The sequence below is a fragment of the Rousettus aegyptiacus genome, unplaced genomic scaffold (assembly GCF_014176215.1).
Source record: "Rousettus aegyptiacus isolate mRouAeg1 unplaced genomic scaffold, mRouAeg1.p scaffold_m13_p_3, whole genome shotgun sequence".
NCBI classification, from domain to species: domain Eukaryota; kingdom Metazoa; phylum Chordata; class Mammalia; order Chiroptera; family Pteropodidae; genus Rousettus; species Rousettus aegyptiacus.
Genome location: NW_023416306.1, coordinates 136,672,047 through 136,691,486, shown reverse-complemented (window position 1 = coordinate 136,691,486; position 19,440 = coordinate 136,672,047). Strand labels below are relative to the sequence as shown.

The following is a 19,440-nucleotide window of genomic DNA, read 5'->3' as shown; positions in this document are numbered from 1 at the left end:
GTAGAGTCGGTGTTAATTTTCGTGTTATTCTATTGAATCAGTATAAACATGAGAAAACAGGGAACTCTCTATATTATCTCTGCAAGTCTTTTCCATAAGTCTACACTTACACCTCAAAATAAAAATGTTTTTAAAGTATTTTTTAAATGGCTCTAGGAAGTGAAAACATGTCCGTGTGGCACATTTCTGAAGGGTATGGCATGTGTAATACCTTTTTGTAATTACAGGATTGAAGCCCTTCAGGTACTGATGTGTAAATTCTGTAGGAAGAATGTTAGACACCAAAAAAAACACCTCAGCAGAACAATATTGTGTTTAAAACGGCATAAAATAAAATACAGCCTATTTGTCTGTTTAGAAAATTTCGGGAAATAGGAATAATTACGTGCTATTTATGTTATTTCTATTTCCAGAGACATAATCATAACTTTCAAGTCAGTGAGTAGTCACTAGATGCATATTATGAGCTTGGAATTGAGCTGGGTCCTATTACATTCAAAAAATTTTAATGAATACATATTATGCACCACTGTAAATCCTTTTGATCTCAGACAGAAACCAATGGATTAATGATTATCCCTTTTGTACCCAAGGCAAATGGTTCTGAAACACATTTAAAAGAATATCCCATCAAATCAAGCACTAGTCACTCACAGGAATAGACAACTCGGTAGTGTATCATAGTATTTGTTTTCCCTTCTTCCTTGTTCAATTCCCCTGACCCCGCATTCTTGCTTAATGGGCTCACTTTCAAACAAACTACATGCTCACCAGTCTTTTGTCCTGGGCTAGGCTATGATTGTGGCAAGAAGGAGCAAGGCAAGGTGGCGGACGGGGGAAAGGATGGTGGAAACCCAAGCTAAGAAAAAGATATAGCCTTGCCCTGAAGTACAAGTTCCAGACACAAATATAAATAGATCAGTGGGAGTACTAAGTACATAAAATAGTCATGAAGATGTTCGCAAATGAGAACAATCTCTTCCAGACAGAGGTAGATTGTGTGGTGATCCCTGAAGGAGTAATAACCCTTTAAGAGTGTTAGAATAAGCAGAGGGCATTCCAGATCCATAGATAGACAACTCCGGAGCCAAATTGAGTTGGGTTTTCTTTTTGCCACATGGAAAATAATACTCTCAATGATAATACTGTCAAAATAATACCGTTAATATTTCAGGCTTGTTCATATGAAATATAAGCTCCACTTTTCTTTAAGGGAGAGATTTTTTGGAATACCAGACATGAAATATTTGGTTTATTCATGCAAAGATCAAAAAAGCAGAGGAGTCGAAAAGAAAAATAATTCAGCAAAATTTCTAATTTGTTAATAAAAATTAATTCAGCCCTACTGATACTAAAATATAATTTTTAACAAAATAGCTACCTAACAATTTTTGCCAATCAAAGTCAAATTATATTTGATGTACAAAACTTTAGTTGCTCTTTTCTCCCCATATTGTCTTTTCTTCCTGGTAATATTTGTTCATTTTATTTAAAAGATATATTAGCTACTTTCTTTAAGAAGAAAAAATAGGAACTGAGAACCAAGGCTTACAGTTAGCTAGTGCCCAAGTTCCCTGTCAGTCTGAAAAGTCAGCTGGAAAAAAGAGGAAACTACTAAGAATAGTGTGTCTTAAACCTGGCCTTTGAGAAATCTGGTAAGGTTTTGAAGATCTGCAAAAGAACTACTCCTGGAATGAATGATCCCTACCAGATGTGCTAAACACATATGCAAAGGATTTTAGTGTAAATGAAAATAATAAATGTATGACTGAGACAACTCTTATCACCTCTACATTCAGCACACCCGATGAGGATGACTTTTAAGTTTCTAAATCCCAAACTCCTAAAACGAGTTTTCCTCAATATGTCAAATAATGCTGCTTTCATTTGCCTTTTTCAGTTTCTCAAATGATGAGATGCAGGCCTTTAGGAAATTTAGCCATCCCACGCAGTTACACAGTTTGTGCATTTCACAAATGTATGTGGCTAAAGGGGATGTGAGGGTTGAGGAAGGTATGCCCCAGGAAAATGTGTTAATATACATATATATGCAAAACGTTCATACTTTGAGGGGAGCGCAAACCCTACAAAGTCCAGAACTTACAAGTTCAGAACCCCCTGATCAATTAATTTATGTCCATACTGATTAAGAATTTGTTGCTGAGCTAATCCTACCCCAAGCATAAAACTAATTATGAATGTGCCTTTTTCAAAGTAAAAGAAAATTTATCTCTACCAAGGCAATTAACTATTTTTTCCTCTGCTATAAAACATGTTTTTTGTTGTTGTTGTTGTTTTTTATCTAAATAAGATCTTAAGACAATAACTCTCAAGTATTTTCTCTGTAATTTCTCTTCTGTCCTATGAAAAGGTCACTGTCTGGCCTTTATAAATAGAATAAAGAATTAACATTATGAAAAGCACAACCAGAAATAAAAGTCTCAACATTTATAACTGTGATATCTACTTTATATAATTTTAAAGTTTCACTAAGATGAGTGGAATTTCTCAAATGAAGCTATCAGTTATAACAGCTTAACTGAGTGAACTGAGGAACATGCCCTTAGATATAATCACCTGCCAAACCCAACTAATTAATAAATATTTGACAAAAGGGAGGAATAAAAGCATCACACTTAACTTTAGGACACAGCTACAAATTTAAACTATATTCTGACTTTGTGACATCATCACCCCTATGCCTCAGTATAAAGTCCCAATGTTAAGATCTTTCACAAATCTGTACTATCCTTCAGTGTGAAAAACTCCAACGTGAGAATTTAGTTTAAAACACTCCCAAGTGACTTGCAGTAATAAATGCAAACACTAGAGGCACCCTGACCTGGGGAATTCATCTCTCTCTCCAGTGACGGGGGCACCAGTTTTCCTGGAACTCTTTTTGAAGATGTTTGTAAAGCCATACCACCTTCTTAGAAAGTCTGCTATCCATATTGCCCTCATTTTCCAGGAAGAGTAGAAAAAACAAATGGAATTCTGAAACTCGGTTTAGCAGAGCTCTCAGAGGTTCTCAAAGCTCTGTGGCCTAAGATATTCTCATTGGCTTTAACGACTCTTCTGAGGTTCAACAATTCTGGCCATGTGAGTACATAACAGGCCTGTCCAGGCATCTAGGAATGTTACATCTGATTCGAGGCTCCACAGGCTACTAGCAAGAAGACATGACCAAATAGTGCAAGGGGTTCACGTGATATACCCAGTTTTATCAACAGGTATGTACAACCTTTCCTCAAAATCTCCCTAAACTGCGCACAACCTAAAACCCAAAGATTTGGTCTTCTCGAAGAGACCATTTACTCACAAACTGGTTAAAGCATACAACCAAACGAATTCTTGGCCTTATACATTTTCCTCTGGAAGAAGTTACCCAGTCTCCTTGGACCTATTTCCTTGTAATGAAATTAGGTGGTTTTCTGGGTAAATGGACTCAATCATTTTATTAGGTGACTTTTTAGATGGCAAACAATACAAGGACAGCTAGAAATCTAAAACCCCCTATTATGTCATATCTAGAAAACGACTACTGTTTCCATCAACACTGATACTGGGGACCTGTTGTGGGAGCTTGCCTGGGCACCTGAACTTTCACAGATAAAGAGCTTGGAAGAGAACTAGAGAACAGATGGTGCACATTTGCAAGTTATCTTACTTTATCCAATTTTACAGGTAAAACACAGTATTTTTTTCACTTTAGATCTAATTAATGGTTTTTATACTTAAAATTTCACCACCTGAAACAAGTGGTAAAACAAATTTCACCACTCTTCATAAGTGAGCCCAATTAAAAAAAAAAAAAAAAGTCTACTTGACCTCATAGGAGTATTTTGACCAAAAACAGATGACTGAGTGGCCACTAATGACCAGATTTATAACACAAAATTGGACTGTAACACTATTAGATCTGTAACACAAAGTCTATTAGCTACTACCTGCAAACCAGACAGGGAGTTGTTACCTTGGTTAATGGATACCTGCTTTCAGGATAGTGTGACATCATCCAAGGACCATTTTGACTCATTAGTTTCTTAGAAAAAGAGATTAAATAGCTTAATTTAAAAAAAAAAGAAGATGAGCCTTGATTTGAGAACTGAACCCCTGACCACTCATAAAGAATTCTGGATTGCTTTCTTTTCTCCTCTACTCTTTACTTCACAAGAGGCCTAGAGGTAGGGAGACATCTTACATGCTATATCATTCAGAAAAAGTGGGAGAGCTGGGCAGTCATGGCTACAGAACTGCTCATCTGAGAGGTTCAGGAAATTTAACAGAATAAGAGCCAGGCTAAAATATCGCTATCATCATTTGTAATTAAATGAGCCAAATAGGCAATTAAAAGGGAAGAAATATTTTAGATTTGTTCAAGTATATAATTTGACCCTTCTACTTATAAACTGTCAAACTTTCCATTTAAATTTACTGTCTTTCTAGTTTTAATGGTTTAAAAACAAAAGTAACAACTGCAAGATATTCAATACCAACATATCTAAATATGCAAATATTCAATTTAAATTTTTACTTTTAAAATTATATAATTATTCAGAACTCAGAACCACACATTCAAATTCCATCCCAAATTAATCTTATTAGTAAAAGATCTACATCAGAAGTAATTTGTTTTGTCAATCATACCTCTGTAAAGCTGGAAAAAATTAAATAATTTACTGAAATTCTACCCTAAACTATAAATTGAAGTTAAAATGTTCACTCAAAAATGGTAATTTCATCATAACTACACCTAGAACTATGCCTTTTGTGCACTGGGCTGAATAAGACAACTGACTTGAGAGAAAATTGTTTTCAAAAGCATCACTTACTGTAATAACCCTGATTCTTTATGTAGTACCCAATACCACAAGACTACAAATACTAAATGCCGGTATTTCTGAAATGTTTGTTGCGATATTTTGCTGAGTGAAATTTTAAGAATTAAAATTTATATTGTAATTTAACATACAGATTGCAGAATTTTCAGTACTAATACTGAAAAAAAAATCACAAGATTTGAAATCAGAACCAGATTCCTATTGTACCTATTTCTGCAATAGCTCCCTGAGCCTGTTCACCTGAAAGATGTATAATGCTTACCTATTGTACATGGTAGGTAGAACTAAATGAATTATTAAAATAAAACTCAAAATAACTCCAATTGGTACTCAGTGAACAGTAGCTATTATTACATACACAAGAATCATCATTAAAACTTTTGATAGTCTTTCCAAGTATTTACACAGTATACGCTAAAACACTGCATTCTCCATTGGAGTGATGAGATTTTACAATACTTCCACAGTAGAGCTGAATGATTATTGGGTGACTGGACAATTCCTAAGTGATCTGTAGTTAATCTGCCATGTTTAGCCCTCTCAAGCCAATGACGGAAACGAAAGGTCTATTAAAGGTTAAATGATCCCATACAGTTTCTATGAGTCTTTGACATGATAGAGGGTGGTTATTCAGAAGTATACAGTGATAATCCTGAAGAACTATAAGATTATCTGTTTCCTGAAATATCAAGTCTCTACCTGTTCAGCCTTTTAATTTTCTGTATATATATTTTTTGGTTACTTAAAAACTTGAAATTTATGTCATGTATACTAAAACACTAGAAAACAGAATGCCTGATTAATGAGCACTAATTTTCCCCTATCATCTCAAATAACAAAAAAAAGGTGTGTGACCCTAGCCTTTTGATTACATGCATCAAGTATATATACTTTTCGAACGTTAAATACAAATTAAGCATTTCTAAATATGCAATTAGGAATCATACCTGTCTTCATCTTTAGTGACATGCTTAGATGTTTATATTGTACTCAGAATATTTTTCTAAAGAATCCCCAAATCACTACACATCCAAACTCTTTAATGGTAGAATATTTAATAGTCTAAAGGAGAGGCATTTAAAGACAACTGTTGTACATTTTGAAACTGTAGGTCTAATGAATTCACACACAGCAAGAGAATCTAGATGAAAGGGGACATTACAGAAATTGTCTATTACATAATGAACAGGTGGTCTGTGGTTATTTTCCCCTTCTTGTAGCTCATACAGTTCTCTATTGCCACCCCACACCCACCCTGTTTACTGTAAGGTAAAAACTGTATTCTAACTCATCAAAGAGTAAAAATATATTAAATGTCCCATCCTGCCGATACCCACCTGCGAAATACACAATAAAAGTAGAGAACAGGAAGTCTGTCTTCTCAAAAACATAAAAATGTTATTTTTTAATACACCAAGTATACACCGACTTTGTAAAATCAATTAAGAACTTTCTGTATGTGAAGGCAAAGGTACACTGAAAACATACACTACAAAAGATGCTTTTTCCTGAGTAGAACACTAACTTTATATCAGATTAAGCTTCCGTGAATTTTCAAACTGTAAGATACCTAGGCTTTTCCAAATAAAATAAAAATCAGGAATATTCACCTTCACATCCAAAAACAAACAAAAAGTCTAAGTATATGTTCAACAAGAACGATGTAAAATCTAAAGAGTGGCCAAAATTTTAAATCAGTAGACAGCTCATCAATTTTAAGGAGCCCTCAGTAAACTTCAGTTAAAAAACAACAAAAAAAAAGTACTGTGTATTAAAAAATAAAAAATATTTCCAGGATATTATCCAACTTGGAAAATGAAAAATGTAACCATGGTAAGTAAGAAAAATACAAATCGTACACTGAACAAAGGAACAAAAAAAGGCAACCAACCTTTACAGGAATCAAGACAACACCATGGATTTATAAAACTTCCTAAATCAGTAGCATATCCTGTATTATCATGTGTAGAAAACTGTAATTAAAATAAGGTAGTTTTTATTAGTCGCATAATCTAAAAAATATGAGGAAATTTGGGACTATATCCCTAAGAGAACCATAGTTGTTATTGAAATACACATTTCTTGAGACAATGGGCAAAGTTCCCATTTATGGGAAATATGTTCTTTTTTTCACACAGTGAAACTGAGAAAAATTTTATCAAATGAGAAATCTGTTTTCTCTATAAAGTAATCGCCTTAAATATCTCAGTAATGTAATACTTGGGAAATGTAGTTTTTCAACTCAGACTTGAAAAACATTATTAAACAAACATAAACAAATCTTATTGCTCGGCACCAGATTTTTCAAAAATTAAAGACCTGTTTAAACCACCATACTGTTGTTAATCCTATTTCAAACTTATTTACAGAGCACTACTTTTATTATTCAAAGGTAGACCATTCACTCTAATGACAACCTAGACTGAATTTTGCAATGTACAAGTAGCAATTCACTTCAAACCAAAATAAATGATCGATCTTCTGTTTTTGTCAAAATCATATTAAGATTTTTATAAAAATTAATTAGGATTTATCTGTGGCCAATGAAGGACCCACAGAACGTTGTCTTATGGCATTCTGTGAAAAGTCTTTGTTTGTTCCTTCTGTATTTTCAGCTTCCTCTTCTGAAACATCTTCATCATCAGCCTCTTGTTCCTCCTCTACTTTTTTCAAAGGTTGAGAAGATTCTGGAAATAATTTTTCTTAAAGATAAAGACCAAAAATATTTTTTTGTGATGTATTAGATTTCCATTAGTATAAAATCAAGACACAATTCATATGCCCATAAACTGCTCTGGCATTTATTTATCAAACATATGTTTTGATTTCCAAAAGGAAAAAGTTATCAAGAATAAGTAATACTGTAAAATTAAGTTTCTAAGATCTATTTTACTTACCAAATTTATTCTCATTACCCATCTATTTATAAACTGAAGTGAAATTATTGAATTAAAATGTTATGAATATGGATGTTGCAAGAAAATGCTGCATTAAATATAACATATTAATTTGCTCTTAAATCTTTTAGTTAATAAGCATAGTGAAACAAACTTCCATACTACCCTAGTTTTAGTTCATAAATGAACAGGAATCAGGCTTTTACAGTAGAAAATTATATTCCTATACACTGTTTTTTTAAGTGGTTTCATAAATGTGTTCCCTTTTCCCTACAGACATAAGATATGACTACAAATAAAATGTACAAATCATAAGTATATAGAGCAATAAATTTTTAAATATGTACATGCAAACATATACTCTTTTTATTTTTTATAGGGCCTGTTGATAGTTAGCTTAAACTTCGAATGCACCATGTTAAACTGAGATACAGGGCACAGAACTTGGGCCAGTGAGCTTTACTCTGGTCAGTGATCCCAAACTGCCCCTAATCCTAGGCAATCCAGAATGGAGGGGAGAAAATATGGGGTGTGAGGTAAAAACCTATGGGAAGAAATCACCACGTAGTGAACAGTCTTGTTTGGTCTATCTGGCATCCTTCTTTCTGTTCCCTATTCCCTATTCCACATCCCATGTGGTGCAGTGAGCACTATAGTTTATAGCGGTGGTTCGCCTCAAGGGGTGATTTTGCCTACCAAGGAACACTTGACAATGTCTGGAAATATTTTTGACTGTCACAACTGAGTGGCAGTGCTACTGGCGACCAGCGGAATGCTGCTGCGCATCCAGCCATGAACTGAAGACAGTTCTTCACAATTAAGAATTATCTAGCCTAAAAGGTCAATAGCATCAAGGCTGAGAAACCCTGGTTTATAGTAACTGTTCCAAAAAGTGAGTCCTTTACACAAGTGGAGGGCACAAGAATTTTCCCAAAAGATGGGTGGGGTTAGGCAGAAGGTATATTTCCTTCTTATGCTGGGATTGTGAGCTACTATCATTTTATGCTAAAGGCTGCAAAGAGCCAAAAATGGAGCAAGCAAAGGCAAGGACATAACATCTTAACTTTTGAGACCTAGGATCCAATTAACTCTGCCCTCAGGTTTCCTTGCTACATGAACCAATAAAATCCCGTATTTTGCTAAAAGCTACTGAGTTGGGTGTTTCTCCATCAACTCAAAATCTAAGCCAAATCCACACATACGGGGAAAAAAACTTAAATCATGTGGCCTGCTATTAGAAGGAGTAACATCTCATTAAAGTATGGAATCATATCTATCAGTTGAGTCACAGATTACTTAAAAGACAAATTTGTTACAGCCAAGGTTTTTAAAGTGAAATAAATATAAAATGTACATTCACCAACTTTTAAATTGTCTTTTAAGTAACCTTTGCTTACATTTTTTTCCTATAGGTCAGTGGCCCTTGGTGAATAAAATGAGTCCCTCCCTATACGTGTCACTTTTAGTATCGATATAACGACCTAAGAAATGAAAACTTATCAGTTATCGATGAAGGTATACTGTAAATGCAATCTCTGCTGATTTCATTTCAGGAGTTCTGACCTCAATAAATCCCAAGTCTTGAAAAGTAGCAGCATAATGGAAATATCAAGCCAAGAGTCTGATTTAGGTTCTGCTCTCAGCTCTGTCATTTCTGTGTAACCTTGGAAAATAGTTCCTCTCTCTGAGCCTTAGTTTCCTCAACCACAAAAATAGGAAGACTATCAATTTTATGCAGTCTACTTTAGAGTGACTGAAAAGCAAATGGGTGACAAAAAGTGAAAGTTCTTCGCAAACAGCAAATAGGAGGGTTTCTATAGTAATATAATTTTGAAGACTGAAAATAAATGATGGGTAGGTAATTATACTAAGGTAGACAACAGTGAGTATTATTAATTATATAAACTTATAGTACAGTATCAATGTCAATCCTAAACCAACTACAGGAATTGCTTTTGCCAATATCCTACCAGCAAAACTTAAACTTGAATAGCATAGAAAAAAAATCTTCAAATGTGATCACTATACTAATGAATGACTTAAAGAGTATAACATATTCAACTTTTTTTGACTCAAGTATATTCAAATGGATCCATGAATATCACGGAATTTTCATGTAAACTGATGTCGGATCAATATTATTAAATATCCACAAATTATATGCAATGTTAAAATCTCCACACTATAAGTCAAAAAAATAACTATGTTCCAATATCCACTGGGCTGTTATTCTTACATGAAATATATGTCCTTCTCCCTCTTCTGATATAAACCACCACTTCATATTTAGAAACCTAAGCTAAAAGGGGGGATTAAGAAGTATAAATTGGCAGTTATAAAAATAATCACAGAAATATAAAGTACAGCATAGAGTATATAGTCAATAACATTGTAATAACTATGTATGCTGTCAGATGGGTTCTAGACTTATTGGAGAGATCACTTCATAAGTTACATAAATGTCTAACTATGTTGTACAACTGAAAGTAATATAATAGTGAATGTCAACAGAAATTAAAAATGGAAGGAAGGAAGGAAGGAAGGAAGGAAGGAAGGAAGGAAGGAAGGAAGGAAGGAAGGAAGGAAGGGAAAAATATAATAAAAAATAAAAATATACTCACTGGAAGGGTAAGGCTGTGGTCTGCGCCTTTTTGAAGGGCAAAGACAATCTGCCACAAATATCATACACTAAAAAAAGAAAAAAACAAGAAATTTGAATGATAAAGCTAGTGCAACTATATAAAAAGATCAATTTAATATTTTTCTTCCTAGAACTTTGAAAATAAAGTACTTACGAGTCCTAATAATAGTCCTGAAAGCAGAGTTGCTAAAGCAAAAACTGTATATGATCCCCACACCGGTAATCCAAGGTCTTCAATAAAATAGTTATGACAAGTCTAAAATCAAAAAACATAATAATAATAAACTAAAAATCTGGTCATTTAAAAAAGTAAGTCGAAATATTTAAAACAGAAATAAAATTTTAGCCCCTACCCTGATCCACATAGATAGCTGAAAGAGTGCTGACATACTGCTCATCCTAAAATGAGAGACAGGAATGAAAAACAGAGTAAGGTACGCAGTTCTGACGTAGAATATAGACATGGATAGCCTTATCTGCTATTTTTAACTCTGTAATTTACCCAACAGATGTGATTTTATTACTGGTTTTAATCAAGATTGGTGATACAGCACTAATTTTAAGCCTGTGAATGGAAGACTTGTTAATGAAAAATTAAGTTTCTGAATTCCTGCCACTATGTAATATTTTCATAAATAAAATAATTGTTTTCCTCTTCTCCTCTTGCTTTAACATTAACCTTTCATCTTTCATCTGATGATTTCTCCAATATACTCTGAGTAACAGGTTATAAGCTCTGTGGAACCAGCTGTTTAAAGTTGGGCATACTATAAAGCAAATGGCTCCACACCAGCAGAGAAGGGAGCCTAAAGGAAGAAATGGCAGCACTTGTGAGCTGATCCTTCTCAACCTAGAATTACCTCCCATCTATTCAAATTAAAATTAAACTTACAATAGCATTAATTTGATATAGTTTAATAATATACAATACTATTAAACTATAAATGCTAAGTCATCATATAAGTAAAAATAACAATTTTTTTCACATAATTAAACTCATGTAGTTTAGTTGGGCAGTTAGAAAAAGGCATAACAAGGGCATGTTGTTGCCCAACTGTTGTCCCTCTAGTGGGAAGTGTTGCCATCGACACATAAACCAATTCCCACGTAAGCCAAACCTCCTATATGTAAGATGGCCTAACCCAATCACACTGGGAGTGCCCCTTATTCAGTCCACCAATAAAAAAGGTATGGACTGCTGCCCTGAGGATTCAACAGAGACTAACAAGCAACCCTCTTCATCCACTGAAAGGGTAACATTCATTTATGAGATGACATTTCGAAAAACGAAATATCAGTTACATTTTCAGTTTAACATACGAAGGTAATTTAATTATGTTGCTTCTGTTTAAAATGTAATGGGAATAGAACCAAGGAATTAAAACAGAAAGCACTCTGCAGCCTCACTGTCATCTGAACTACTCAGACTCTCTCTCATCAATACTAGGTGCCTTTACTGAGTTAGGCATGGTGGTTCAGTGGGGGAATTCTGACAGCAAAAGGACAAATCAATTCAAGGGATTTTCACAGGAAGAGAGGTATAAGGGAATGGTAGAAAACATAAACTTCTATTTCAAAATAGTGATTAGGGCTAATCTTTCTCCCATTCCCAAAATTCAGAGCATTTTTCTCTCTTATACCATTGGTGTCCCAACTCTCCATCCTCCAAGGGCAAGTGTGCTGAGAGAACAGGAAGACAGCTTAGCTACACCTGAGTAAGTCCATGGTGACCTCAACAAAACTCAGTATTTTGGAGGTCTCTCAAGTGACCTGGGGGCCTTGCACCCAAAAAGCTAACAGCAAATGTGTGCTATCTCCAGTCCTTATACTGCTCTATAGCAAGCTGCTACCCTCTAGTTATATATAAAGCTCAGGGGTTAGTCATGCCATTATAGATAGGGTTATTATTCATCTGAACTATTCAAAGTTATCAGATAGGTGGAATAATTCAATCACATTAAATCAACAACTAAAATCTAAAGGCAGCATGAGTAGGTATGTGTTTGAGACTTCTTGCTCAACTATTAAGCTCAAACGATAACTTTACTCATTACATTGCTCACACTCTTTGGGGGGTTATTTAGTTTTTGATGCTACAAATGACCATATCTACAGAGCTAAAACATTCGTAAAAACGCTTCCAACTTAATTCTTGAGAATGTCTCCTTCTAGTTTAACAAAGATCAAAGTATCTGTTTAACTTAAAAGGCAAGAGTCAAACCAAAAATATCACACAGTAAATCTGAATATACCTTAAGAGTCCAAGAATTAAACCGAGCATGAATGCTTTTTTACACAAAATTTATTCTAATTATTTCTGAAATAAGAGAAAAATGCCTCATACTTACAGAATAGAACCTGGACCAAACCATGATGAAACAGGTTCAATACTCTTCCACTCTTTTTCACTTATAAAGTTTATAAAGTCCTTCTTAGTCCTTGGGCCCTGATAGCGCCTAAATTCACCATCTTTACAACTGAAGAGGATCAGAATGAAATATTAACTAGCACCAAATAAACAAATTTATTTGTTTTGCTATTTTTTAACCTTATTTTACAATCAATTTTAATATTCAAAACCATGAGCAAGGCACAAGTAGCTATTACACTAACTACTCACAACCTCTTAGCCCTAAATTAAACAATGAGGTTATATTTTTAAATAATCATAAGTCTTAAGACCATTGATGCTTTTCCAAATAATAAAACTATGTAATATAGCAAATAGTTGTATGTCAATTATATCTCAGTAAAACTGGGGGGTGTGGGGGGGACGCAAAGTAGATAAATCTAAGAAAATCACTTTTATGCCTTATGTGTAATATACATATTACATGAAAAGTTGTTACAATAGTATCTGGCATTTATTATTAGCTATAGTTAAACTATAGGTTAAAAATTTAAGGCAGTTTGCTGGTATTTTCGGTCATAATCACATCATCTCAGCCATTACACCTTAAAGCACTGGAGGCATCAGGTTGAGTGTTCCCTTCCTCCCATCTCGGTGATTCTCTTTTATAGTCTGCTGTGCATGCCTCCTGCTATCACCTCACCCTTCGCATTCCCAACGTGTAGAGTTCTGTCATAGGGTCATAAAGGCTCTACCTGCTCCCACATCTTCACCATTTCTACACTACCTTAAACAATACTGCCAGTCTAATCCTACTTAATATTTCTATTTTTATCACATAAATGCAAAAACTTCCAGTAGTTCCTTACTACCTACGGTAGAGTTAAAGGATCCTTTATCTATCCAGAGCCAAAGACCATAAAGAAGACTCCCCACACTCAAAAGAACAATGTTCTGTGGAGAATATAGCATTTGAGCTGTTTCTGAAGGACACATAGGATTTCAATAGGCAGAAGTTAGGGGCATGGGCATGACAATGTGACTAAAAGAAATGGGCAGGAAATTCGAGCTAAGCTCAGGGGATGTTGAGAAGTAAAAAGAAGGAGTCTGATTACAGCCACGTAAGAGGCCTATGGAGAAAAGGACTGAGTGAAAAAGGAGAGAAGCACTTACGGAGACAAGAGACTAGACATTTAAACAGATACAAAGGGAGCAAGGGAGAATAATGATATAGAGAAACAGATACAAATGTGATAAAAAAAAAAAAAGATGACAAAGAAAAGTGAAATATAAACATAAAAAATTGCCAACGTGTTTTCATAACTTTCGATGAGAGTAGTACCTCCTGGCATTCAACCTACCAAACTAGATGAATATTAAAGTAGAGGGCAGATACAGATTCAAGATTGCCTATCTCCAGTTTAGAAGACTGAGTCAGACTAAAAGACCTGATACTGAAGACTACATAAACTTTTCGTTCTGACTTAATGGCCTAACCATTTCACCTATTATTATCTCTAAGGCTGAACTACAGCACTTCCTTAGCTAATTTTTGAACATACCATGTTCCTATTTATCACTCTTTACGAGATTGCCCTCAGGATGGAATGTTTATGCTGCACTTTTGAAAATTCCACCTTCAAGGTTGCATATAAACCCCATATTCTCCAGGAACCACTCCAACCCAGTGATTTTTCCCTTACCAAACTTCCTATAGGACTTAGCACAATTGTGGGCTCAAAAACATTTACCATGCTCAATAGTATCAAACCATGTCATATGAACTTATAAATCTTGGAGACCAGGGACTGTATCATACACCATTCATCTATCTAAAGGTATCTAGGATAGCATGACTAAATAAACTTTGTACTATATTTACTGACCATAATGCTCTTTAAACATGATCCAGTCCATAGGCCTACTATTCTAACTCTACTATGATGTATCCTTCTCTATAACTGCAGAATCTTCAAATACTTACTGATAAATAGTAGGAAGAGCAGTTATGATAAATCGTCCACTCAGTCCTACAAATGATAAGGAAATATTAAAAATAAACACAATAAAGAACACAAAGGAGGTTTTATATGGGCCAATCACTTACTACTTAAAAGTTGATTCTGAATTATGTAAATACTAATAGAAAAAAAAACATGAAATTATACTAAAAAACAGTTGAGCTTTGTTAACATAAACAATAAAAAAAATCCCAATTATGTACTTAAAGCAATGTAAAAACAAAACTTCTGTACATTATCCCAATTAAAAAGGGAATGTATATATAAAACACTTCATCGATTATACCACTATGATAAGACTACTAGTGATGACTCATGGAACAGCACAATATAACAGTAGTCTTAAAAAAATCTAAAATCAAATCAAATTATATTTGATATTCGGAAAACAAAAGCTAAATTTAAGGCATTAAAAATGAAAATTATGAATCTTTCATAGGATAGGCAATAACCACAGCAGCTAACATTACTATTAAACATGTGTTAAATACTAATATAACTGAGGATTAATCTCTCTATGCCTGTTTCCTTATCTGTAAAATGAGGATATTACCTATCTCACAAAGTTGTATAAAGATTACATAATAAATTCAAAACACATGGAGCAGTACCTGTAATAGGTAAATACCCAATAAATATTAGTTATTATTACCATTTGGAATAGGGGCAGAGTCCAAGAACCCTGGTATATTGATCAAGAACAGGTAAAATGAGGCTGAACTAAGAAAGGAGCATCCTTAAGGGCAGGGCCTGCCGCTTGTCCAGGGGGCCCAGTCGAAAGTGTAGTTGACCCCACAAACATGCATGCTTTGCAATTAAGAGTCCATGTCCTCAAATCACAGGTATTAAATTTGGGACCCAACTAGAGACATTCGAACCACTTGTCAGGGAATGTGACCTTGACCCTACAAAGAACTTCATTCTTTGCATTCTTACTAAGCTTATTCGGAAGCTTAGTAAGGATGCAAATGATGGCTTGGCTAAAGTACACCTAGATCACAGTGTTCTAGGACTTCTCAAAGGCATCTTACCTGCTGGTCTGGGGCTTGGGATACAAAGAAAAAAGGATCAAGGGCAGTTACGTGGGGAAGAATAGGGGGAGAAGGATGTCTCCAAGGTCCCTTATAACAACACATAAAAGGAAAGTATTGTATACGCAACCAAGGAATCTGCTTTTTGCTGCCACTGCACACTGAGCCCCCCATCAGGGAGATAGGTGAATCATCTTAACTAGCTATAGACAGTTGTTTTCAAAACCCAATGAAAGGGCAGAGTTAAGACTATGTTATGTAGAAAACAGAATAAACATATCAACCCAATCTGCAAAGGAACAAAACTAATCACAATTTACAGTACCTGGCTGCTCTGTAACATCTACTTTTGCAACATTAACCTCCAGATCCTCTCCCCATTCGGCAAAACTTTCCCATTCTGGTTGAAGATTCTGACAAGCAGGACACCATGGAGCATAACTGAGAAATACAGTTTAAAAAAAAAAAACGAAACAGTTAAGCACTCTAAACAAAAATTCTAAAATGTGTAATCTGTGGAGAAATTTTATACTAACAAGATAACAAAGTAGTTAACTTTATGAAGATGAAAAAGTTTTAAGTGTGGGCCTAATACTGGCAAATCAAGAATAACTGATGATGCTAATCACATAAAATTAATTCCGAGAATAACTTCTTAAGACACAGCTCTTTAAAAAACCTTTGGATTTCTCTATTAAAATATGGCCACAAGAAAGCTCAAAGTCAAATTTGGAGTTCATCGGTTCTAATAATTTTACACTGCAAGAGTTACAAATGCAAGTCGCTAGTATGAGAAAAATGGGAAATACCCAGGGCTGTAGCTGTAGTAAGGAAACCTGCAAGTCATCTTAAGCAGGGAGCCACTACTTAGCACAACTGCCACAGGGAATTGCTGGCCCAGTATGCCCCAGTATTCTGATACAAAGGAAGCTAAAATATCTGCATTTTTATATAAAAAATGTTACCTCAAAACTTAAGCCATATACACAAACACTAGGCAGGCCAAACAAAATTCTTTTGGCCAGCCCTTGGTCAGACTAAGACCTCAGGTTTACAAATCTGTGGTCAGTATATTAGCATTTTAATTACTCTTCTGGTATTCAGTATTTTTAAAGGCCCTGATTTTCCCCTAGGATTTAATTTTTCCAATTTATTGTATATTATCTTATAATTTACCTCAGATTTTTAATGGAACCAGGAATAAAGCTTATATCTATTGAACATAATAGTGCATTTTGTACTCCACCATATACAAAACTTGACTTATTTTATTGAAAATAAAACTCCTAAAAGTTAATAGGCATTGCAGAACAAGATTAGTACCATACATTAAAGCCAAAGTTCATAACAATTATTACAACAAAACTATCTCTGTAACAAAACTTCTGATTAGGATGAATTTAACATAAATGACTTGTAATAAATATAATTCAGACTACCAACTGTATCACTTTTTCATGTTCCTTTTATTTCTTAAGTGCTTTTTAAAATCAGTATGCTACAGGAAAAAAATCAAAAAAATTACTATCATATACTGTAATTTCATAGATGCCCTAATTAAAATCACCTACACTGCACTTTTGACTAATTTATCTAGTTTGACCAAACTGAGTTTTTACAAATCTCCTTAAGTATTTGACTGTTTTGTATATTAATTCATAATCACTGCTGCTTAACACATTTACAAAACTACGTATTTTATGGGCACAATCTAAAACAAGTTATTTATGACAATGAAAACCAAATGCTGTCACTTATTTCCTTTCCCAGCTTCAATGGTGCCTGAAAATACATTTCACCAAGTTACAAATTATATATGCATACTATAAACATTTTCCCCATCTTATCCTCCCTATAAATGTTCTACACCTTTTTGGATTTCATGACTCAAGAGTTACTGATTTGGACCAGGTTTTCCCTTACTGATGTCCCAACAACAATCCAGGAAAGCACTCACAGGAACCTTGTTAAAGAAGGGGGGTGTTCTAACAAGTACTGCATGCCTATGTTAGGCTCTGGAAACTGAAAGGAAGCAATACAGCAATACCTGGACAGGTTAAAATACCTTTCTTGCAGAATTTGGAGAGAATTAAATATAATAATGTAAGTATAATGCTTAGCAGTGTTTCGTACACAGTTAACACTCAATGTTTTTTTTTTTTCTTTACGAATATTACTAATACCACTAGTATGAATACTAACACTATCACTACCAATTTAGCAACTAAAGCAAAGGCAGATAGTTTATTTTCCACCGATGCAGACGGGACCTTATTATGACGAAACCACCACATGATTTTCTTCAATGAGTTTATAATCACACTCATACACTAATTTATCTTTTAATGCAATACCGCTTAGAGAACATTAAGAGTCACAGCCCAGGACATTCAGTACTTTGCAAAAACACACACGTAAAGGAAAAATAAAATGCAAAGAAAGAGAAAAGCAATGAAAGAAAAAATCATAAAGGCAACGAAATTTTTTAAATAACCTAACTTGAATTTACCTTGCATTTAAAATAAAAATACACCTAATCCATAAAATAAAATTTAGAACAGAGTCCCAAATTCCAACACTATAAATGGACTAACTTTTAGAGATAATTAAACAAAAGAAGAACGGTTCTGTTCAAATTTCTTTTTTGTAAAGTTTGGTGAAAATAAGTCGAGAAGTCTGTGGAAGACCATTCTAAAATAGCTGTATAGGAACTAGTCACACCAACCATCCTCACTCCCAAAACCATGAATTAAAATTAAGAGAGAACCGGAACGCAATCTCGTAAGCGCACCACTGCCCTAGAAGCGAAAGCAGAGTGCACACTTCAGAAGAAACTTAACATTCTCTGATAAGAAACGAGGTGGGACCAAGCCGGCAGCTGGTCCACAGAGTTTGGGATCTGCAGGAGTCAGGGGCACGGGTTCCGCAGGCTGGAGCGGCAGTCTGCGGGAACTTCGGGCCTGTATGACGCGTGTGGGGAGTGAAGTCGGGTGTCCAGACTTAGATCTAGGACCCCGGCCCGCCCAGCCCATCGAGGGGCCCCGAGACAACCGCCCCGCGCTCACAATTCTATCATCCACTCTCCTTCCAGCAACTCTTTCCAGTTCTCGTCCGTGATGATGCGCACGTCGCTCCGCCGCTCGTGGGTCCAGGGAGCCCCCAAAAGCAACAGCAATAGAACTGCTACGGGAACTACGAGATTCCTGGGGGGCGCCATGTCCGCTGCTCGCCCGCCCCACACCAAGCGCGACGGCCCCCGCCTCCGCGCACCAGCTCCTCACTTCCGCCTCCCCGGGCTGATCTGCTCATGCGCAAGGCCGCGCGGCAAAGCGCGCGCGCGCCTGGAGGAGTCTCAATGCGCATGAGGAGGCCGTGTCCTGGTTGGTTGAGTAGGGAAAGAGGGAAGCGCGTCTGTCTTTAGTGCGCATGACCGAAAAAGCGGTCTCTTCCCGCCGCCTGCTGTGCTCCAGTGTTGTTGGGTAAGTGCACCGCAGGCCAGAATCGTGGTGTTGAAAGTGGGCTCAGGTTTAGGAGAAGCAGGGCTTCAAAGTCTGCGTCAGAGTTTGGCGCCAAATTATCGACATTTTATACTTACTCCAGCCAATTGGTAAATTTACACTAATGCAGTTTCCAATTAAATGCCCTTCAGAGTTTTTTTC

At 35.4% G+C, this 19,440-nt stretch overlaps 1 protein-coding gene and 1 non-coding gene across 7 annotated transcripts in view; both read right to left on the bottom strand.

The window, feature by feature from the left end:
* Positions 1-19,061, bottom strand: part of TMX1 (thioredoxin related transmembrane protein 1) — a 31,201-nt gene extending 12,140 nt beyond the window's left edge. For 4 of the 6 annotated variants that reach the window (XR_004950117.1, XR_004950118.1, XR_004950116.1 and 1 more), the window contains exons 1-7: positions 18,847-19,061; positions 16,107-16,222; positions 14,714-14,759; positions 12,728-12,856; positions 10,733-10,778; positions 10,534-10,635; positions 10,360-10,426 (exon numbers count right to left, since the gene is read on the bottom strand). Coding sequence is in view for 3 of the 6 variants with exons in the window: in XM_016166444.2 (XP_016021930.2) it covers positions 10,360-10,426; positions 10,534-10,635; positions 10,733-10,778; positions 12,728-12,856; positions 14,714-14,759; positions 16,107-16,222; positions 18,847-18,998 (658 nt within the window). In the remaining 3 variants the exon portion in view is untranslated. Of the gene's footprint in view, positions 1-5,879; positions 7,559-10,359; positions 10,427-10,533; positions 10,636-10,732; positions 10,779-12,727; positions 12,857-14,713; positions 14,760-16,106; positions 16,223-18,846 lie in introns of those variants that run through there. The other 2 variants (XM_016166435.2, XM_036218368.1) reach the window with 2 other exon arrangements.
* On the bottom strand, positions 15,855-15,990 carry LOC118601111. Its single transcript, XR_004950205.1, has one exon. It is a non-coding gene; the product is annotated as a small nucleolar RNA SNORA70 (small nucleolar RNA).
* Positions 19,062-19,440: the final 379 nt, after the last annotated feature.